This window comes from Lynx rufus, unplaced genomic scaffold (genome assembly GCF_022079265.1).
Source record: "Lynx rufus isolate CCGP_SWC_20201006 ecotype Redwood Valley unplaced genomic scaffold, mLynRuf1.p SCAF_29, whole genome shotgun sequence".
NCBI classification, from domain to species: domain Eukaryota; kingdom Metazoa; phylum Chordata; class Mammalia; order Carnivora; family Felidae; genus Lynx; species Lynx rufus.
The window spans coordinates 6,914,263-6,937,610 of NW_025814844.1; the positions used below are offsets into that span (position 1 = coordinate 6,914,263).

Consider the following 23,348-nt stretch of genomic DNA (forward strand, 5'->3'; position numbering starts at 1 on the left):
CACGTGCGTATCTATATCTACATCTGCATCTATGTTTATATCTATGTATCTCCCGAGGCGATATTTCTTAGAGTGAAATCTGATATATTTTTTGAGAAAAAGAATCCATATTTTTGTCTCTCATTGGGAGTCTTCATTTGTACCAGGGTAACAATTTAGATCTACACGGGACTTCTCAGTTCATAAAGTTTTCTAACTGTTGACTTGGTGCGAGTCGCAAACAGAGCTCTGGCTAGACCATACGGAGGTTACCATCATTCTAAGTTCTAGAATGATCTGATTGCATGCCACCTTGCACTAATTTTGTGGGGCCATAGCATTATCTCTATTTTATGAATGCATAATCTGAAGCTTGGAGATATGAAAAGATGGACTTGGAAATTTAGGTGGTCGACACTGTGCCTTTGATGTAGCCAAGCCTGTGTCTGAGCTCACGACAGTGGCATCTAGGCTGTCCTGCCAATCATCCAGACAGCCTCAAAAGCCCATGATGAGCAGAACCCAAACCAGGCATCGCTGGGGTAAAGAGAGGAACGAGCTATGATTCTAATGCTTGTGAAGAGACAGGTATGTAAATTACAAATCTGACTCTGACTCACAGCAGAATGAGAGGCAAGCTTAGTAGTCATGGATACATTCCCCAGAGCCAACTGTTTGGGTTCAAAGCTTGGCCTCTTTTTTTCGGCTGTGTGACCGTTGGCATGTTACCAAACCTCTCTGTGGCTCCGTTTCTCCCTTTGTAAAATGGGGATAATAATAAAGTTTTATCAAGATTAACTAGATTCTTGTTTGTAAAGCTCTGAGAACATGCTTGGCACAAGTGAGTGTTTGTGAAAATTAACAAATAAAAACTGCTATTGGAAGTCAGAGGAAAGAATATTAATTCTAAAGGAAGAGATTCAAACCTGTACAAGGGAGACTACATCACAGATGAGAACAGAAAGATGAAGTTCAGTTTCCATGGGTGGACGGACTAGGGAAGGCGTTCTAAGTGGTGAAAGTTGGCAGAGGCATCTCCAGGAAGCCTGAGTGGTCCGGAGTCCCTGTCGGGCTGGCGGGAGGGGGTGGTGGTGCCCGGAAGGATGGGATTCTCCCAACAGCAGTAAGAACAGTTCCCGTTTCATGGTCTCCAGTTGTTCTGACACTGTCCTGGCTAACTTTGGTGCGATGATTTAAAATAACAGAAATGGTGTAGGGATAGAAGGTGTGTATTCGAGCAGCGGAGGAGAATGCAGAAAATGGATTTCTGCAGGACCCACATTTTTAAAGGGTACTTAGTCCCTTTGTGTGAGCGTGCATAATCACTGGAACCACCTCGGGGCTCTGTGCAGCTGAGCCAGCTGCCGTGCAGGGTGGACTGCTAAGCGCAGAGTGCAAGCCGGACGTTGGGATGCATGTATGAGTGGGTTGGGTACAGGGGAGCTAGGGACAGGTGATTGCCCAGGTTCACGTGTCAGGCATCTCTGTCACCAGCCGCTGGGTAGACAGCGGACAGCGGCCTGCAAAAGCCAGATGGGGTGATCACCATAACGGATGCACCTCAGGGTTCCTAGAGCGGGTGAGCTCAGGGACTTGGCCAGATGCCTCTCCTAGGCTCCCAGGATGTGACCTCTTGGGATTAGTTACAGACCAGAAATGTTCTTGAAAACACACCCATACACACATTCTGTTAGGTAGAGGTATCTAACATTTTATTTTTAAGGACCACTGATAAAAAAGGCTTTTCTAACCTCTCTTGAAAAATATATTTAATGATGACACAGCATAGTGTAATGGCAAGAGGCCCGGTTGGCATGCAGGAGGGCTTGGGGCTAATTCTAGCTGTATTACAATCTAGCTGTGTGACCCTGTGAAAGTCACAGGAACATCCTGGTCCTCGGTTTCCTTATTTGCGGAAGAAGGTAAGTAGATTACACGACTGTTAAAATGATCTCAATTTTGAGAATGATCCAATTACATGACTCTAGAATGAGTTTCTTTGGAAGCCACATTGCATTAGTGGTCAAGAGTGTGGTTCTGGAGTTCCAGTCGTGAACTGACAGTTACCAGCTGTGGAACTTTGGGCCAGTTTCTTAACATCTGAAGTCTTTAGTTTATTATCTGGGAAATGGGGACAGCACAATGCCTGTATCACAGAGCCATGGTGAGGGTCTAGAGACCCACCACATTGGTTAGCCTGTGAGGAATTTCCACTAGCTCTTAGTGGGGGTTGGCATTGTGCCCTCTTACCATTGTGTCAATACCTCTATTACTAAAAAGGGAATAGCTCATAGTCTAATACACTGGGTGCTCTATTGATAACAACAGCTCACACTCTCTAGTCTATGCCAGGATAAGGAAGACAATGAGTTTTAATTTCAGAAGCATGGATCTGGGGTAAATTCCTCTGAGATACTCTGGGATATACTCTTGTTCCAATGAATCTCTTTGGGAAGGTAAATAGCTCTAAGGGTGAAGGAAGCACGAAAGAGGATCTTCTATGAGTCACCGGCCTCCCTGGGGGCCTCAATATCTTCATTTGTTCCTTTGCACTCTTCCTTAGCTCATCACAGGAATTGCTAAACACAGCAAGAGACTTTGAAGAATTTAGGCACCTGCCTAATTCTTGACTGTACATTATATAAGTGTATTGTAAGTTTGGGAAATAGGTGATTCAACCAGTTGAAAGGATTGAAACGTCTACAAACTCACTCTTGTTTTTGGACTCTCTACCCTGTAACATCAGAAATGAATCTATCATTGGTAAGATCATGAACGTACCATGCTTTTCTAGAAGAAAAATTCTCTGTCCTTCTATAATTTTAAGTGATAAGGGTTCTGTTTCTATTTCAAGGTAGAGAGTCTGAAGCTAAGAGAGGTAAACCCCCAAAGAATGAAGTTGTGCATAGTCACAAAACCATTCACTGAACTATTTCGCGTCTTTGGCCCTCTTCTCTGGGAGGCCCCCAACATTTACTCACATATTTACTTGGCCAGATAACCCCAAGCCTTAAAAGGCAGAGCAAGGCCTCAGAAGATGAAGTTAGCAGGTCGAAAAAGTAGACGTGGGAAAAACTTTTTGCATTCCAGATAGGACACCATTTACTGTGGGTTTCAACAAATTATTCAAGAATAGGATATACCTGCAGTGTGCAAAGTAGGGGAAAAACCAATTTCCGAGTGCTCATGTGAGCAGAACAAAGGTGGAGGCCTACTGCAGCCTTGAGATCATCCCATATTTCATGCAATTACACTGCCAACAAACTACAGCTGTATGCTGCCTGTGCAGGTACAAATGTGACCGGGGCTGCACTATAAAAGCCTCAAACTAGGATGCTCTTGTCCCAGGTGCACTGTCCATCTGCTACACACTCGGGGCCTCCACACTCTTAAGCATTTTATAGACGCTAGGGCAGGTGACCACCTCCATGCACCCCGGAGACAACTGCAGATAAAGTTCGTAAGGGAGTGAGACGAGAGAGGGTCTAAGGCCAGCCTGGTAAAACAGGGAATATGGTGGAAGGACCGACACAGATGAACATGAGGATTTTCCAGGACCTGCCAGTTCAGCAAGCGACAGGGCTTGACAGTAATGACCATAAAAGCCAGCACTCCGACAAAGTCATCTCCATGGGTTTGGCCACACTGAAAGAGCTGAACTGCACGCAGCTGGCAGTTACCCAGGGAGCCAGGAGAGTGTATTTGGAGAAACACTTGTTCTTCAGACCTGCAAATTTGCTTTCATCCTATAATATCCTGCCGCTGTGGCAATATTGGAGATGGCTGATAGGAACGCATCAGATAACTTAGAGCGGGTAAAGCATTGGCTCCAAAGCCTGATTTATAACTCATCATCAGCTGGGTAAAAAAATCACTTCGCCTTTTTTTTTTATTGAAAGGGACATAATGGATTAGGACGAACTGTTAAGAACTTAATGCAAAAGGGTTCATTAGGTGGGCTGAATGTAGATTTACTTCTGTCATAACCAACAGAGCTGCAGTGAACTTCATTCACGTCCATAATGAGCGTGTTGTACGCACATGTGTGACTTAAGATTTCAGCCTGTTCTCCCAACATGGAAGAAATCAAGGGAAGGAGATCAATAAAGAGAAATCTCCCTTGTACCAAATAGGTTATTTTGCATTAGCTTATATTCTTTTGTAACTATTCTTCCACTTCTTCAAAAACATTTACTGACTATTTTCTAGTACTTTCTATGTGTCTGGCCTTTTGGGACTCACAGATGAGATAGGCTAGTCTTTGCTCACAGAGGCCTGGGGTCTGGTGGGGGAGGGCAAAATGGTACCCAAAGGTGTGCTGTTCTCTCTTGTGTGCAACTGTGTGATTTGCCTTTAATATTGGATTGTAAATGTCTTTTTTTTAAACCTTTAAAAATTTTTTTTTATTTTTATTTTTAAGAAAGAGAGAGAAAGAGAGAGTGCTAGCGGGAAAGGGACAGAAAGAGGAGACACAGAATCCAAAGCAGGATCCAGGCTCTGAGCTCTCCGCCCAGGGCCGCCCATGCAGGGCTTGAACTCACAAACCGTGAGATCATGACCTGAGCTAAAGTTGGACACTTAACCAGCTGAGCCACCCAGCCGCCCCTGGATTGTAAATGTCTTAAAGGCGGGGATCTTCCCTTCTGTTTTTCTGGCCCTCACCTACAGCAGGTTGAGAGGTCATCTGATACCTGCACGTTAAGGAACTGTCCCAGAAGAGTCACAGGAGAGATGGACAAAGACTCCAAGGGGTTAAGATTTCTGCCGTGGATACCATCAGAGAAACAGGAGGTGTGTGAAAAAGATAGGAGCCTGATCCTGTCTTCCCCACAGGAAATTCATTAATTCGCTGCGACAATGCATACAGAATCCAGAAGACACAATGGTCGGCACTTAGAACGAATGACAGCTGGTTGTTCCCAATAAGGCAGAGAGCATTTCTGAAACTGAGGTAAGGATGTGCAAGTAAGGGAAGGAGGGAGGCGGGGGGGGGGGGGAGGTAGAAGGAAAGAGAGAGATACGAATATATTTGGGAAGAAACTTGGATCAGGTACAGGGATTGCGGCAGTTCTGAAAGAGGTCTAGTCTAGTTACCCAAGTGAGCAAATGTGGAGGAGGGCAATAGCTAGTCTTAAAAAAAAATGTAGGTATTACACACACACACACACACACACACACACACACACGCTCATATAAACACACATATTTATTTACAGGCACGCTATTAGAAATTTTCTGGAAGTTGGGGTTAGCATTAGAGGTATCATATTTTACATAAAAAACTTCATTACTTTAAGCCCTAAAATGCAGTACTTAGAATTTAATTTAAAACATGGGGTGCCTGGGTGGCTCAGTTGGTTAAGTGTCCGACTTTGGCTCAGGTCATGATCTCAACAGTTTGTGACTTCGAGCCCTGCATTGGTCTCTGTGCTGACAGTTCAGAGCCCAGAGCCTGCTTCAGATTCTGTGTCTCCCTCTCTCTCCCCCTCTGCCACTCATGCGTCCTCTTTCTCTTGCTCTCAAAAATAAATTAACATTAAAAAAATATTTTAAAAAGGACATAATAAACCTTCACTAAGATTGAAGAATAAAGTTACGTGGTTTTCTCCTTGCTTTATTCTGAGAGTATCTGTTTCCTTTAGTCTCACATTTTTCAAAATTGTCACTCAATTTAGTAGTCGATGAAGTGTCTCCTAGTGAAATGAATTTATTTTACAACTGTATCCATTTTTGCATGTCCTTTATACCACAGTTTACCTTTCAATTAAATAAATTGGCTATCCAAACTGGGTTGATGGGCCTTAAGTAACAATCAGGGTTCTCTAACGGATCTGGGGAGAGTAAGATAACTATTTGCATGCATAAGGAGATAGTTTTCCAGATGCAAAAGTCATACTTGCAGCTACACAGAACATGATGGGGTGTACATAGATATCTCTATTAGATGACTGCAAGAGTTCTCCAAAGGAGCCACATTCTCCCCAAACCCCCTTCCTGCGGCATGCAAGGAGACAGATGTGGTGCTGCTGGTCAGAAATGTGTGTGGAAGGGAAGAGTGCTTGATTGTGCCAGTTGCTAACCCAAGGCATCATTATAGACATTTTTGAGAACTTTCGAAAAGAGTACCTTCTCTCAAAATCCTAATTTACTGTAGTCAGATTAGATCATTTTGAAAAGAAAGTTTATAAATTATAAACCGAGCATCTTTACGGTCTGCACAAATTAAATATACATAGAACACCGACAGAATTCGTCCCGTTGGTACTTAATCACCCACTGCAGTATTCTGCTCCAGACCTACAAAATTCATGTATACTAGTGCGGAATAAATAGGAGTGGACAGCTCTGTCCTGAGGAAGCGACCCTCCTGTCCTTCTACTGAATTCATTCCCTTTTGAGAATCCAGACTCCACACTTTCCTCCCCGCTGCTGGTGTTCAGAGAGGAGGCAGTGAGTGCCAGGGAGGTCCGGAGGCCACGGGCATTAAAACAGATCTGAGCTGCAGATGCCATCTGTTATTCAAATGGGTCTCCAGCCAGAACGTAAACAAGAAACATACATTCCTCATATAAACACGGAATTTTAGAGGTCACTGGGCCCATTTCTGTTCATTGCGAGGATGCGTAAACTAAGGCTGGGCGGTGAGAACCTGCTTGTTTTAGTCCCTGAGAGATGCCCCCAAGGCCCTAGTGTTCCCCTCTGTCAGTTCTGCGAGGCCTCTGGCTCCCGGCCGCCCCAGATTCCCGTGCAGCTTGGTCCTGCTGCCACCGACCTCATCTTGCTGACACCCTCCCCGATTCGTACCTTCTTCCTAAGACAGGAACATGCCAGCTCCTACTCCAGGCTGCCCCCCTTCCCCGGCGTTCCTGGGCCTCCCTAAAATAGTGATTTGTCCAACTTCCTTAAGTCTCTCAGCCCAGGGCCTTGCTCCTATCATCACCGGGGAAAACGGACACCATCAGGAGAGGGTGCTGGTTCAAGTTTTCTCTTTATGTTTTGGTTCCGTTTATTTAAATGCACCCTCATCTGTCTCTGTTCTCCTGGCTCAGAGGAAACGCTGTCACCTCTCATAAGGATGAACTGAAGACCAGCACTCTGGATGCCCTGCTTCCTGCCCCCTCGGGGAGAAAACTCCCTTGGCTGTCCACGTGCTGATGTTCAGTTTCTCTCCCTCTCCCGATTCTTTCCTCAACCCATAATACTTTCAAAGGCCTTCCACCTTTAAAATAGCCTTTGATTGTTCAACGGTCCTCTGTGTGCTGCCATATTTCTCTCTCTCCCCTTCTCAGCTAAGCCTCTGATGAGCTCCCACTCCGTCTGTGTGTTCTCGTTTTCTGCCGTGGCCTTGACTCTGCAGACTGCCTTCCGTCCTCCCTGTCTGTTGTGCCTACAGGTCATTAGGTCACTCAACCTCCGTTTCACCCACTCATGCTCTCTAATGTGTTCTTGACTTCCTTCTGGGGAACTTCTTCCTCCCTACGGGGTGGCTTGCCATTTAGGGGCCCTGGCCAGCGAGGGATGAGCATATGAACCAACCTGGAGGAGTCAGATGCTCTGGTCCCTGTAATGTGAATCCTGAGCACAGTGAAAACGGGCCAGAAGTTGTTGGCACGCATCCTCTCTGTGCTGGCACCTTGACCAGACTGGCCATGAGGCCCCTCCACTCACTGGCCCTCTGGAGTTGGTGCCTTGTTTCCTGTCTGTTTGCAAGCCGTATTCTTCACATGAACGTGCTGAGCTCCTAATGTTCTTCCAGTAAATTTCCCTTTGGCTTAAATGAGCCTGAGTTGATTTCTGTTGCATATAATTGAAGGGCTCTGATGGGTCTTCCCTCTGAAGCTACTCAGGCAGAAGGTTACCAAAGACTTTTCCTTGTTACATCCAATGGCTATCTTTTTCTGCCTTACATACTCTCCTTCTGCAGAACCTCCACTATGTCCCCTTTTCCATGTCATTCTGTCACTCAATCCTTCAGGGGCTGGCTCTCTGCTTCCCACTCCTCAAGTGCACACCCAGCTCTCTGTGATAAAGCGTCCATTCTTGCCATGTTCATTTTGAACACATCTCCGCAGTCTCCCCTGGGGAAACTAAGGGAAACTATGTCTCTGCCTAGAGCACCCTTTCTTCCCTTCCTTTCTTCCCTTGCTGATTAAACCCTAGTTGCTGCCCCACACTCAGCTCCATACACCACATTCCTCCGGGAAGCATTTATTAGCAAACCCCTCCAACGTCACCTTCCAGTCTGATGGGAGGTGACTCTTGTATGAACTACCCGAGCATTCTGAAACCTCTGTCATAGAATTGGGTCCCCATGTTTGCCTCCTCATTCCTGTGGACATGCTTAACGTATCTTTGTAGCTCTGGCCTCTTGTGTCTACATACATTGACAGGTATCCTGCACTGGCTTGTTCCCTGAAGGAACCCTCCCCCCTCCACCTTGTCAGTGATTTTCCTCTGTCTCCTTGCCCCTTTCTTTACCTGTACCTTTCATCTTTGCTTCCAATTACATCTTCTTTTCAGACTTCCAACTCTGCTCATGTCCACCGCATCACCACCACCACTGCCTGCCCACATGGGTGCTGTCCCCATTATAGTCACATCCTGACCTTTGCTCACCTCTAGGTGCTGTTCCATCTCCTTTCTTTGATTTACGTCTCCAAGAACAAGCTATGTACCAAAGACAGGGAGCGGGGGCCTTGTGGAATTGTGGAGAGAGCATGGCCTTTGGAGTGAGACATTCTAGACATTCCAGCTCTGTGGCCTTAGCCAAATTATTTAACCTCACTGAGCCTTAGTTTGCTAACTTTGAAAATAGAAATCTTTGTATGTATCTCATAGGGTGGCCATGATAATTCAAAGAAATAAGGCTTGTTCAGTCATTTAGCAGAATGCTTGGCACAGAATAGGTCCTCAATATATTTTGCTGACCTACCTTTCCCTAGAGGTACCTGGCCTCTCTGCAGCTTTTGTCAACACTGCTTACCTTCTCCTTCTCATTGAAACTGTATCGTCTCTTAGTCACGATTGTGGAGTCTCTTGGTTCTTACCTTATTTCTCTCATACGTCATTTTCAGTCTCCATTCTGAGTCCCTCTTTCCCTGTCTGCCCCGAGATACAGATATTCACTGGTACTCTGTCTTTAGTCCTTCTCTTCTCCCTGTTTTTTTGCCCACAAATGCCATGCTTCTGTTACAGTGGTTATCACCTTGCATTATAACTTTTTGTTTACCGGTCTTTCTAGCTGTTAGATCATGTCATGTCTTTCCATCTTGTTATCCTTTGTCTAGTCCAAAGCCTAGCACACAGTAGATACTCTGTAAACGAAGGGAGAATCACACATTTAATAGTCTCTATGTCTTCAGCACATGTATCCCTCTAGAACTTTCTGGAAAGCCCCACACTGTTCATTCAGCATCTCAAAGTCAGCATGTCCAATATGAATCATGCTAGTTTCTTCCTAAACTTGCTTTTCTTTTGGGGGGGCTGAGGCAGAGAGAAGGGATACATACTCATTCTTGGTCAATATTCTTTATAGCATTCCAAGTCACAATGGTAGAAACCTTGTTGCATAATTCAGTTCTTTTCCCTTATTAGCATCCCCAAATAACACCCAAATTGTGTGTCTCCCATAAATTCCCAATGCCACGGCCACAACTCAAGTGCACATCATCTCTCACTGAGAGTCTGAAAGTCTTGCTCCAACCTGACTTTGTCTCCATGCCTTCGGTCACCTTTCTGCAGTGGCTGCTAGAACTGCCTTTCAAAAGCACTAATTAGAACACACGATTCACCAGCTCAGTGCCTTCCATTACAACAAACACAGCACTCACTTCCTGCGTCTACCTTTGCCTCTGCCTTGGAAGGCCGCAACTAGCCCTCCAGACTCAGCTGTACTTCCCCATCAGATCTCACAGCTGTGTCAGACTACTCGCTCCTTCCCATCTTGCCATCTACTCCCTTTCTCTGTGTTTTCCTTTTTTTTTTTTTATTTTAAATTTTTTTTTTTTCAACGTTTATTTATTTTTGGGACAGAGAGAGACAGAGCATGAACGGGGGAGGGGCAGAGAGAGAGGGAGACACAGAATCGGAAACAGGCTCCAGGCTCCGAGCCATCAGCCCAGAGCCCGACGCGGGGCTCGAACTCCCGGACCGTGAGATCGTGACCCGGCTGAAGTCGGACGCCCAACCGACTGCGCCACCCAGGCGCCCCCTGTGTTTTCCTTTTTTAAAAATTCTTTTTAAATGTTTATTTATTTTTGAGAGACAGAGTGCACGCAGGGGAGGGGCAGAGAGAGAGGGAGACACAGAATCCAAAGCAGGCTCCAGGCTCTGAGCTGTCAGCACAGATCCCGACATAGGGCTCGAACTCACAGACCGCGAGATCATGACCTGAGCCGAAGTCGAACACTTAACCGACTGAGCCACCCAGGCGCCCCTCTGTGTTTTCTCTACAGTGGTTGCCTGTTCCTTGAGGACAAGGGCATCATAAACATCTTTGCATTTCTTAAAGCCATAGATATGGTAAATATATCATTAAATGTTGGAGACGCTGGGCTGAAAAGGGAGTAGAAAGCCAACCTTTGGGTTTAATTTGTGAACAAGACAAACTGGGCTCTTTCATGAATTTTCTAACTTTTAAAGAGGGGAACTGAGAAAATCTTTGGGCAGAGAAAACCTCAAAGGCTCAGTGGGGCAGCTAGGGAAGCATCCTTCCTGGAGGAGCTGGCTGGCATGGAGGGGTCTATAGAGGGTCCCTCTCCTCCTGCTGATAGCTCAGTCCTTTGTCTCCTGGGTGATATGCTGGGGGTAGGTGATGTGAAGTGTGGCAGTGCCTGGGTGGGAATCATCACATACTATAGTGCCAACTACCTCTTTTCCCCCTAGTTTTTGTTAAAGTTACAGAGGGAGGTAAGGCTTGAATCAGCTACATTAATACGATCTTTGACATGGTTGATGGTAAATCGAAATGGAGAGGAAGGTTTGTTGAACGAGTATAAATAAATCAAAGGCTAGTACTATAATTATCCAGGTCATAAAATATCATCTTAAATATCCAGTTCATTAAAAAGATCTATAAAAGGCAATGGTGAGAGTTCAAGACAGAAAAATTTTAGTTATGTCTATAAAAAGAACTTGTCTCTTCCCTTTCAGGTATGAGTTTGATGTCTTGGAAGAACTCCAGAGATTTTATACAAATATTGTTGGTATTTTGTACCTTTAGGCATTACCTATGTTATTCTTACTAGTAAGCAATATTTCCACATTTTATAAAGGGGCAACCTTGCCTCTCTCTTGCTTCGTTCGTTGATCCTAAATCTGGTGACTTGTGGAGAGAAGCAGATGTTCTTTGTTGTACATGACCGGGGGCACTTGGAATCTTAATATACCTTCCTTGCATGTGAATTAGAAAGTTAATTCTGACATGAAGCGCTCATCTTACACTTCTTTCTTTTGTTATTCTTTTAGTGACAAATGTTACGAAAGAAATCAGAGGTCAGCGTCTTTGGTTTGATAATAATCTTTAAAGCATCCATTTAGGTGGTTCTGTGCATCCTCTATATTGAGAGAGGCTAACACCTCTGGCCTTCACTTCCCTTAGTCCCAAAACCCTTTATCACCTGTTATCAGAACTATTCAGAGCAACTCAAAAATAATTTTCCTATATGACTATCAGACCTCATTTGGATTTTTAATAAACAGTCACATTTTAATGAGGTCTTCATAAAACTGACTAAATATGTTTAGAAATCATTAGCTTAAATTACCAGCGCAAAAATCTCCTTTGGGAGTCCCGCAGATTTGGTTATAAGACTTTTGGCAGATGGATTAGCCCAACAGCACAACAGAGTTTCCGAATCTCCACACAAACGATGTAAATGGGAATGCCTGGGAAACAGGCGACTGGATAAAAAGCGAAATGTCCCTCAGGTGGGTTCATTAAAGAGGGAAAACAATCACAGCACATTCCAGAGCAATTGAAATGCCAGGTGTGCAGCCGTCGGCAGGTGCCAGGCAAACTGACAAGGGTCCCTCCCCAGAACACACTGGCTGAAAGGGGATGCATGGCGGTGACAAGGAAGTCTCAGATAATGACAGGTCCTGGCAGATGTATCGGGGACCCCGCTGGAGGGAAGTGCAGCGTAAGTGTCTTCTGCACCAGGTGTGGCAACCGGGAGGGCTTCCCAGAGGCTCCAGCACCGGCAATTACAGCCGCCTAATGCAGAGCGCTTCAGGGCAAAAATCAGGGGAAAGCGGGTTCCCAGCTCTGACTTAATGAATCAGCAGCAAGTCTGTGTAAACAAACAGGCATCCGCTTAGCTCATGCCTAATTCATGAAGGACACACCATGTGCGGTAAACATGTTAAGTAGGTAGTGGTGGCCCTTAAAAACCGTGTCATTTTGATTTCTTCGGTGGTTTGTTGTTGCTGTTTTTAAGCATGGAGAATGGGGAAGTAATCTCTAAACAAATGTGCAGGATTGACAACGGGAAGTGGCTTGGAATAAAGGGCAGTGCCTTTTCCCGGAGGGAATGTGACCTCTTGTCAAAACCCCCCCAAATCACACCTGACATTTCAAGGGCAGATGCCACTAAATTCATTACTAACTGAAGACAGACCGATCCACCGGGCTGATGGTAACAAGGTGAGGATTCTTCAGGGCTAACCGCATCCCTACAAACCTGGTAAGGATGTGGAAGGATTTAAAAAAAAAAAAAAAAAAACTTACCAGACCTAAAATGATGGGTTTCTTTACTCATGTGGGCTTCCATTTATGGGTTAATCTGAAACCCAGTCACCCTTCCCCCTTTTAGCTGCATACTTTTAGCTGGAATTTCCATGGTTACTTGTCCGAAGGAATTGTTTCCAGCAAGAAAACCAACAGTGACTGCCCTGAATGGGATGGGTCCAAGTGCCTGATGGAAGGAACAGACCATCACCTCAGGGCCTTTATTTTTTATTTTTCCAAAGCCAGGTAACTCAGAATGAAAACTAGCTCCCTTGCAACATGGGCCATGTCCATGAGACAGTGGGCTTTAGTGTGTGAGCGGTTTTGTTTTGCCTTTTGTCATTGTAGTAATTTCACAGCACGGTCTTCTTTTGACCTTTCTGCCAAAGAACTATACTGTCCTCATCCCTCCTTAAAGTAAAAGGGTTATATGAAACTAGCTCACTTCTTCAGTCACTGTGTCCAGAGGAGAGTAACCTTGGGAATTTCAATTAGGCGAGAAAAGACCATGTATGCCTTTATTTATCATTTTCTTAAAACCCGTAGTACTTGTTATTTTAAAATGATCTACTTTTCAGACTAATTTACCTCAGGATTATTTTCAGTGGGCTCTGATGCAAATATGTAGACTCTGAGGGGGTGAATAACTTTCAAGGCTGTGACAGCAGTCTGCAGATCTTTTCTTATCAGGCACAGGCAGTCAGCAAATATTTGTGAAATGAAGGATTCCGAATCCATCATACATTTCAGGGAAAGAAACCCAAGTTCATGAAAACAGGAAATCTGTAGGTTGGCCGTTTCACATTAACCTAGCGTAGGCTAACTGCTCTCTGACACTAAGGTAGAAGAAACCTCCCTCATTCATTTCTTTGGGCAGTTACTGAGTGCCAGAAGGCAGAGACCAAAAATTCTGGTGGCGTTGAACTTTTTTTTTTTTTTTTTTTGGAGTCATTACTGCTTTCATAGCAAAAGAATGAGACAAAAAAGGTAAATATAGACATCACTGTAGGTCTTAGGTTTGTTGGTGGAAAGGTAAGGGTGTCACGAATACCTATATTTATGAAGTCCTTAAAATGGGGCGGGAAGTTCTCTAACCACCTGACATGTCGAAACTCACTTAATCTTTACAAGAACCCTAGGAAGCAGGTGCTGTGATATCCCCACTGCCCAGGTGAAAGGTGGGTGGCAGAGACATGGGGTGGCCCCTTTTAGGCCAGGTACATGGTGAGCACCAGTCTCTAAGCCAGCTCCCCTGCTCTGTCTCCCAGCAGAGGGAACTGAGACAATAAACAGTTTTTGTATTTTCAGTACATAAAATACTGCTTTGTATGTTTTTATACTTTACATAATGGTCTCAGAGCGTCTACCCAGTGTCTTGTCACTTTATATCCTTTACGTAGAGAAAGTTTTACATTTTTATACGGTCAAATTTCCCCATTCTCTTCTTAACACGTTGAGCTTTAGGTATCGTTGAAACATTCTTTTAAAAAAAGGTCATAAATATTTTCTTTCATATTTTCTTCTACAAGGTTTAAAGCTTAATTTAAAGCTACATTTTGGGTTTAAAAAATTTTTTTTTAATATTATTTATTTTTGAGAGAGAGAGAGATGGAGCATGAGCGGGGACGGGCAGAGAGAGAGAGAGACGCACACAGAATCCGAAGCAGGCTCCAGGCTCCGAGCTGTCAGCACAGAGCCCGACGCGGGGCTCGAACTCACAGACCGCGAGATCATGACCTGAGACGAAGTCAGACGCTCAACCGACTGAGCCACCCAGGTGCCCCTACATTTTGTTTTTTATTTGGCATTTGTTTTTGGTGTTTTATGATTTTTTTCTTTTGTCCACACCGATAAGCAAATTTCCTAGCTCAGTGTATTGAAAAGCTCGTGCTTTCCCCACTATTTACACATTTTCCTACATATGGCTATAGTCAACATCTGGGCTTTTTGATCTGTTGGTCTATTTCTCTCTTCCCAATCTGTGGTACCTATAATTTTCTATTTTCCTATGTCCTCATCTGGTTTTGATATCAAGGTTATACAAGTCTCTTAAAGTGGGGGAGAAGTCTTCCTTTTCTCTTCCCTTCGAATAATTTTCGTAAGATTTGAATTATCTATTCCTTGAATATTTAGTAGAACACACCTGTTAATACTTTGGGGACTGGTGCTTTTCCCTGAGTCAATTTTTAACCATTGTTTACTTTTTAATTAATGTCTACTCAGACTTTTTAAGAAAAAATTTTTAACGTTCATTTATTTTTGAGAGAGACAGAGAGACAGAGATGAATGGGGGAGGGGCAGAGAGAGAGAGGGAGACACAGAATTGTAAACAGGCTCCAGGCTTGGAGCTGTTACCTTGGAGCCCGACACAGGGCTTGAACTCACAAGCCATGAGATGATGACCTGAGCCGAAGTTGGACGCTTAACTGACTGAGCCACCCAGGTGCCCTGTAATTTTTGTCCCATTTTGAATCAGTTTTGGAGAATCATACTTGTTAAGAAAATTACCCAACTTCTCTAATTTTTCAAGTTTGTTAGCTATTCATATTATCTATTATGATAAAAGAATCTTTTTCCTATTTCAAATATTGAGAGTTTTTGGCTTTTTTTCTTGTACTTCAGATTGCCAGATGTTTGTCTATTTTGTGAATCTTTTCACAAAACCCTTTTGATTCTGTTGATTTTCATGATTGTTTCTTTGCTTTTAATTTAATAATTTTCTGTTCTATTATTTCCTTTTTTCTTTAGTTGTATTCTGTTCTTCACATATCTTTTTTAATTTTTTTTTACATTTATATTTATTTTTGAGAAACAGAGTGAGACAAAGTGTGAGTGGGGAAGGGGCAGAGAGAGAAGGAGACACAGAATCCAAAGCAGGCTCCAGGCTCCAAGCCATCAGCACAGAGCCTGACACGGGGCTCGAACTCACGAACCATGAGATCGTGGGCCGAAGTCAGATGCTTAACCGAATGAGCCACCCAGGTGCCCCAACACACATCTTTTTGATTTAGATGCTTGGTCTTTCTTCTTTTCTAATGACACTTAAAAACATATACACCCTTTTAGGTACCATTTTATCTGCATCCTACAAGTTTACTCTATGATACTATGATTCACAGTTCTCAGTGAGTTCTGATTCATATTAGGGCATTTTGCTTTGACCCATGAGTTGGGGGAAATGCTTTCTCATCTAGATCCTCAGTGAAGACTGATTTGTCTCTTTCTCACTTCCCTGTTCCGGTGCCCAGCTGGCTTCCCTCTTCCACCTCCCTCTGCATCCCCCTCTACTGTCCCTTCTCTGAGTGCCTACCTTTTGTGAGCTTAGGTGTCAGGTGGCAATCTCGAGTTCAAATTCCTCGTATTGCACAGGCCTAACACGTTATCTCCTGTTTTTGGGTGGGTGTAAAACCCAAGGTCCGAAATCATGAAGTCTGAGGTCCCCCACCCTCCCTCCAAGACTGACGCACCCCACCTGCCCAGCCTCCAAAGAACAGTGGCAGTGTCCGCTCTCCGTCTGGCCTCTAGCTGTCACTCTTCTGGTTTCTAGTAGTTTCCTTTCTTGAAAGCTAAGCCAAATATTTTTAACATACATATTTACATATGATTTACATATACTATACAAAGTTATTAAAATATATATTTATATTTTATCTAGAATTTCTAGATGTTTGTAGGAGGAGGGTTTTCAGGTTATTTAGTTTGCTATTTTTGCTAAAATTGAAAGTACCTCCCACTTCTGAATGTCTCTCTTCTTGATTTGCACCTCCTGATACTTCTGAAAATCCTTTTTTTTTTTTTTTTTGGAAACAGCTTTACTGAAGTATAACTGATATATGATTACAATATACAATGTTTATTTTTTAAAAATTATTTTTATTTTTGGGCACCTGGGTGGCGCGGTTGGTTGAACCTCCGACTTCAGCTCAGGTCATGATCTCACAGCTCATGAGTTCGAGCCCTGCGTCGGGCTCTGTGCTGACAGCTCAGAGCCTGGAGCCTGCTTCGGATTCTGTGTCTCTCTCTGCCCCTCTCCCACTCGCGCGCTCTCTCTCTCTCTCTCAGAAATAAATAAAAACATTAAAAAAATAATTATTTTTATTTTTTAAAATGTATTTATTTTTTTGAGAAAGAGTATGAGCAGGGAAGAGAGAGAGAGAGAAAGAGAGAGAGAATCTCACGCAGTGTAGAGCCTGATGACACGAGGCTTGATCCCACAACCCAGGGATCATGACCTCATCTGAAATCCAGAGTGGAATGGTCAACCTACTGAGCCACCCAGGTGCCCCCAATATACAATGTTTATGTGCACAACTTGATGAGTTTCAACATATGCATACACGTGGTATCATCACTATTTCCAAGATAACAGACATATCCAATGCCTCTCCAAGTTTCCTGTGTCCCTTTTTCTTTGTTTTTGTAGGAAGAACACTTAATGTAAGATCTACCATCTGAACAAATTAAGTGCACAAAACTGTATTGTTAACTGTGTAAGCACTATTTTGCACAGCAGACCTCCAGAACTTATTTATCTAGCGTAACCAAAACTTTGTACCCATTGAACATCAACTCCCCATTTCTCCCTCTTCCCAGCCCTTGGCAACCACTATGGTATTTCTCTGCTTATATGAATTTGACTATTTTGGATAATTCATAGAAGTAGAATCATGTATTCTGTGACTGGCTTATATGATGTTCTCCAGGTTCATCCATGTTGTAAATGGCAGGGTTTCCTTCTTTTTTAAGCCTGACCAAGAATCTTAAGCAACAACCCCTTTATGGTTTCTGCCCCAGTATTTCACTTCTAGGCTAATCTCCAGGCTACCTTTGCTGCTGAGGGTCAGTCTCACAATGTCAACCTTTTCTATGAAGTAATGGGTTGGCTGAGTGGATTAAGCATCTGTCTCTTTCACCTTGGGTTGTGATTCCAGGGTCATGGGATCGAGCCCTGTGTCAGGCTCTGTGCTGGTAGTGTGGAACCTGCTTGGGATTCTCTCTCTCCCTCTCTTTCTGCCCCTCCCCACCCCCTCTCTCAAAATAAATTGAAGGGGCACATGCACCACGATGTTTATAGCAGCACTAGCAACAACAGCCAAGTTATGGAGAGAGCCTAAATGTCCATCCACTGATGAATGGATAAAGAAGATGTGGTTTATATATACAATGGAATACTACTCAGGGATCAAAAAGAATGAAACCTTGCCATTTGCAACAATGTGCATGGAACTAGAGTGTATTATGCTAAGCGAAATAAGTCAGAGGAAGACAAATATAATATGACTTCACTTATGTGGAATTTGAGAAACACAACAGATGAACATAGGGGAAGGGAAGGAAAACTAAGATAAAAACAGAGAGGGTGGCAAACCATAAGACACTCTTGAGTACAGAGAACAAACTGAGGGTTGCTGGAGGGGAGGTGGGTGGGGGGATGGGCTAAATGGGTGATGGCCATTAAGGAGAACACTTGGGATGAGCTCTGGGTGTTACATGTAAGTGACACATCACTGGGTTCTACTGAAACCAATACTATACTGTATGTTAACTAACTTGAATTTAAATAAATAAATTTAAAAAAACCTAGGAAGTTATACCAACTTACTTCACAACGTTAAAGTGACAATTAATGAGATGACACATGCAAATCAAAGTACATAATAAATTATAAACTTTTACTTAAAAAAAAAAAGAACTAACGGATTCTTGAGTTGAGCAGAGCCATGGAATTGACCCTCTTATAAAACAAAGCAATTGCACCCTGTGTATTTCTCCTTTATAAATTTCACTTTGGAAATAATCCTATAGCGTACCACTACCTAGGTTATAACTGCTTAAGTATTTCCCTCTTTAATAAAAACAGCTCTCGTGACCAGTTCCTACAGATAAAGTCATACAAGACTTCAGGGGGACGACGACGATCTCTATTTGGCAGGTTCAGAAACAGAGAGGCAGGAAAGTAAAATCTAAGCAGGAGGAGATGCTGGAATGCCAAGCTCAGGACTGCATCCAGTGGCTTACTCTGTTTTCAGAGTCAATGTTCCGGAGCTAGGGAATGCAGTCGCGTCTAATGCAGCACCCATTGTGTTTTGACACCCAGCAACAAGTGTTCTCGCGCTTAGAGGTGTTTTCATGTGCTCAATATAGCCAGATAACAACTGCTTTTAAATCCTGAGTGCCTTGCCTGTCTGTTGCTATCGCAACAAATGAAAGCAATTCAGTCTATGTTTACTGATAATTTATAAGCAAGTGCAGCAAGCGACAGGAGGAGGTGTCGTAGTTAACGTTTGCTAAAGTACACACAATACTTCAAAAGCCTATTCTGGCCTTACTCCACGTTACCAACTGAGCAAGGAACATGTGGCCGTGGAGGCGGACAGCCGACTTACCCTTCCCACTTCCACGAGGTTGGTCACCATTATGATGCTTGCGGTGTTTTCGTGCCACACCATCCTCCAGAAGTCATAGATGGTCTCCTGCATTGGTCCTGCAGCAAAACAGAACACAGACTTTTTTTTTTCTCTTTGTAAGTTTGCAACTGGCCAATTTCTGGGGCTTGCGAATAAACCTATCAAGGCTCGCATGCAGTCCCTTCACTTTTATAGATGGACTTAGCTCTCCTTTCTAGTACCGATGCTAGTGTTGATGGGTGCCCTTGCTCAAACAGCACCTCCAGAGATACTGAATTTTTCATGCATGGTTGAATTTTTGCATGTCATCAAACGTCTCTGCATTTGAGCTCTTTTTACCTCTCTTAAACGACTGCTGTGAAAGAAAGTTATTTCTCCATCATTTAGCTATTTATCTCCATAATACTCAAGAGTGAAATTTTAAAAAATGGATAACATCACTCTTCCTGCTAACAATTGGCAGATATCCCAGGGAAATGGTATATAGAATGAAATGAGCCTCTGTAGGAAAAATGGCCTCTTCTTGTTTCTAATATTTTTCTTATTCTGTGCCATCTGTCAAATTAATCCTTTTTTTTTTTTCACCTGACTTCCAAAAATGAGAGAGAAATTAGACTTTTAAGCAGATGTACTTCCTGTCACTGAACATGATCAGTACCTCCTTGCTCAACTCCCGGGATCTGAGTATTCCAAAGCTCTTTCTTATGGACCCGGGAAAAAGGGGGGGGGGGGAGGCAGGCATTACAAAATGCCAGTTCTATAGAAGCAGGTACAGGAAATTGGAATATAACATTTCTTCGAAACCAGATTTGTAAAAACCCTAATCTCTACTTGATGCTCATGCATGTCTGAGGGTGTAAGCATAACAGTACAAATCTTTAAAGAACAAGGAGAAATGCAAGGAAAGGAGAGGAGCACAACCTCAAAGGCACAAGAGCCACATGATACGTGGGGAATCATACAAATGGTCAGGCACATGCTGGGACCAGGACCCGGTTGTACTATAGGATCTTGACAATGCAGATTACTGGATCTGGAACTCAAATATCTGACTTTGAGATCTGCCTCTACCTTTTCACTGGCTGTGTGATTTTGGACAAGTTAGCCACTGTAAGCTTCAGTGTTTTCATCTTTCTTGATCTACATACTGATTTCAATGACACATCTCAGGGTTATTTTGAGGAGTCGTGGAGTTAATGCATACCTAGGCATTTTATAAATAGCAAAGCATGAACACGAAGACAAGGTGTGTTCAAAGATATTTATAAGTGGTCCTTCCTTGGCTAAGGCTTGGACACTGAGTAATGGTGGCACACCCGGGGCCCCCCTTCAGGTACCTCCCATTCATCTTGACCAATTATCAGCTGGTTCTTGGGTAATTTTTCTTCTCCAGTTTCACCATCAAAACCTCCTTGCCTTCTGTCTACAACACAAGCTTCTATCACTCCTCCTTGCTGCTCTGACTACACCTCACCCTTCCCGTGAAAACTGACTCCACCTCCTGATGTCTCTGTGTCTTGTCCCCTGATGGGTCCAGGCCCGCCACCTCTCATGAAGCTGTGCCCGCCATTGCAGCCCACGCACGTGCCATTCTCCTGAGGTATGGGCTGAGGATTTCAACGACTTCAATCCAAGGTTACAGAGGGGACACGTAAACACTGGATCCCATCCATCACTACGTTTGTAGCCTGTGGACAGGAGCATTCGTTGTGTCCTGAACCGCTTGTCGCTCATTCACAAGAACAAATATACCCTGAGTCTATCTTTGTATACACAGATAGCCTTCCCAACATGACTCCCCTCCCCCTCCGCAAAGAGGCGGCCCAGGCACTTTCTGCTTCCTTCACTAGATACACGGGCCTGAGCCACCTAGTCTGCAAGTTGCAGAAAGAGTTCTGATGACCATGGCTGTGGTGGATGAATCAGATGTTCCAGCATTGTGGATGGCATGTGCTTGCAGAAGAAAAGCCACGTCTCCCTTCCGTGCCCAACAGGAGTCACTCCAGGGATATTCCAGGCTGTGGGCCAGTTCCCAAGTGCAGCTCACTTCCCCTTTCTGAGCTTTAGACTCCCTTGTGATTATTTAAGATGCCCCTGGAGGGAAACATGGCTGTGGCTGTGGTTTTACTACAATTTCCTTAGTGCCTTATGGAACACCTGGGACATAGCAGGAGCTCAGTGAATAAGTGAATCAAGAAGTGAGCCTATATGCTTATGTATAAATTGTTTTACTATTAAACATACTAAAACATATCTCAGGATTAAGGAATATTAATAGATCATATTTACATGATTTCCTTCCTCGACTTCTATTTTGGAGACTATCTCTAGAAGCTGGAAAGCACATCGGCTTCACTCCTTTCCAGTTCATTGAAAGGGGGCATCTTCTGCAAGGGGCTCTTCGGAATGTGTGAGAGCAGTGATCAGGCAGGCCTCAGAGTGCTGTGACTGGACTACTGCTCCCAACCACCAACCAAGTCCCTCCTCTGTTTCCCAGACTCAAGGCTTTGCCTCTCAACTTAGTCCATTTCCCTAGGTAACCAGAGTGCCGTCCTGGCCTCCAGTAACTGTTCCCTACTGAGGGCAGTGGTTCTCAACTCTAGCTGCAGGTTACGATTATTGTGTAGCTTTTAAAAAATTCTGAGATCCGAGGTGCCTGGGTGACTCAGTCGGCTGGGCGTCCGACTCTTGGTTATTGGCTCAGGTCATAATCTCACGGTTTGTAAGTTTGAGTCCCGTGTTCCCTCTGCACTGACAGCACAGAGCCTGCTTGGGATTCTCTCTCACTTCCTCTCTCTCTGCCCCTCCCCTGTGCTCTCTCTCAAAATATTTAAATGTTTAAATTTAATGTTTAAAAATCTGTTTTTATGTTAAAAAACATGTTTAAAAATATGTTAAGAAAACATTATGTTTAATGTTAAAAAAATTTTTTTACTGTTTAAAAATGTTTAAGAAATGTTTAAAAATTTCTGAGCTCTGGGAAGCTTGGGTGGCTCAGTGGGTAAACGTCCGACTTCAGCTCAGGTCACGATCTCACAGCTCGTGGGTTCGAGCCCCGCGTCGGGCTCTGTGCTGACAGCTCAGAGCCTGGAGCCTGATTCAATTCTGTGTCTCCCTCTCTCTTTGCCTCTCCCCCACTCATTCTCTGTCTCCCTCTAGCTCAAAAATAAATAAACATTAAAAAAAATTCAAAAAAAAATCTGAGATCCTAACCCGAAAGACTGATTTAATTGGTCTGGGGTGAGGTTAGGTCTGGGTGTATTTTCAAATCTCTCCTGGTGGAGAACCACGGATCTAGAGCATCAGGAACATTCGGCTCTACCTTCTGACCTATCAGGTGGTCTCATATGGAGGAGGTGAATTGTGGAACACCGAAGATTTGTTTTGAATCTACTAATTAGTCTAACTCTGTGTACCAGCAATTTGAATGGAGGAATCCCATTTCTCTCTGATTTAGAAGGAACTTCGTACATAAAATGTCATCTAGGAACATGGCTGTATCACTTCACCAAGGGGACTCAGAGGCTATTAAGGTGATAGGGGTTTTTAATGTTTACATAACTACACATGGGTTAACTTTAAAATCAAGGGCATTTATAAGCATTAGTGGTTCGCTTGGGTGATTATATAAATGGTATTCTTGATGATTTTCTTCCTTGCTGCCTTAAAAAAAAAGATTGGGATAGACTAAAAAAAAAAAACAATTAGGATAGAAAAATTAGACTAAAAAAAAGACTGGGCTAGAAAAATGAAATAGGTGATGTTCTTTTCAATGCTAAAATTAGAATCAGTATCCAGAGGAACTGTAACAGTTTGGGCTAGTATCTGAAAATGAATTTGAAAACAAAGGTTATTCTGAGTTGATCCCAGGAAGAAAAAAACATGCAAGGAGAGGGTCCCCATCTCCCCTGGTGTAGTTTTGACTTGGTTTCCTGGTCTCTTCTCCCCTTCACGTGTGTGCCACTGTGCTGTCATTTGAGAGCAGCCCCCTTTCTGACACACCACATGACCTCCCCGATCTGGTGACCATGGCGGTTCACCAACAAAACTGTTCGGGGGTGGGCACTGGAGAGTTTTGTCCTCTTGACTAATGATGCAAGATATTTTCGTGAATGTTCATTCAAATCTTGGTTTGTGTTTTCATGCTTTTTTTGGAGGGGAAGGGGACTAAAGGAAGAAGGAAGGCACCTGAATTTAAGGTTTTTAAAAAAAAAATTTTTTTAACGTTTACTTAT

The 23,348-nt window shown here is 43.6% G+C and overlaps 1 protein-coding gene across 1 annotated transcript in view; it reads right to left on the reverse strand.

Annotated features, from left to right (window-relative positions):
* Positions 1-23,348, reverse strand: part of PTPRM (protein tyrosine phosphatase receptor type M) — a 595,371-nt gene that overhangs the window by 38,282 nt on the left and 533,741 nt on the right. The window contains exon 24 of the mRNA XM_047090212.1: positions 19,093-19,190. Within this exon, the coding sequence (XP_046946168.1) occupies positions 19,093-19,190 (98 nt within the window). The remainder of the gene's footprint in view (positions 1-19,092; positions 19,191-23,348) is intronic.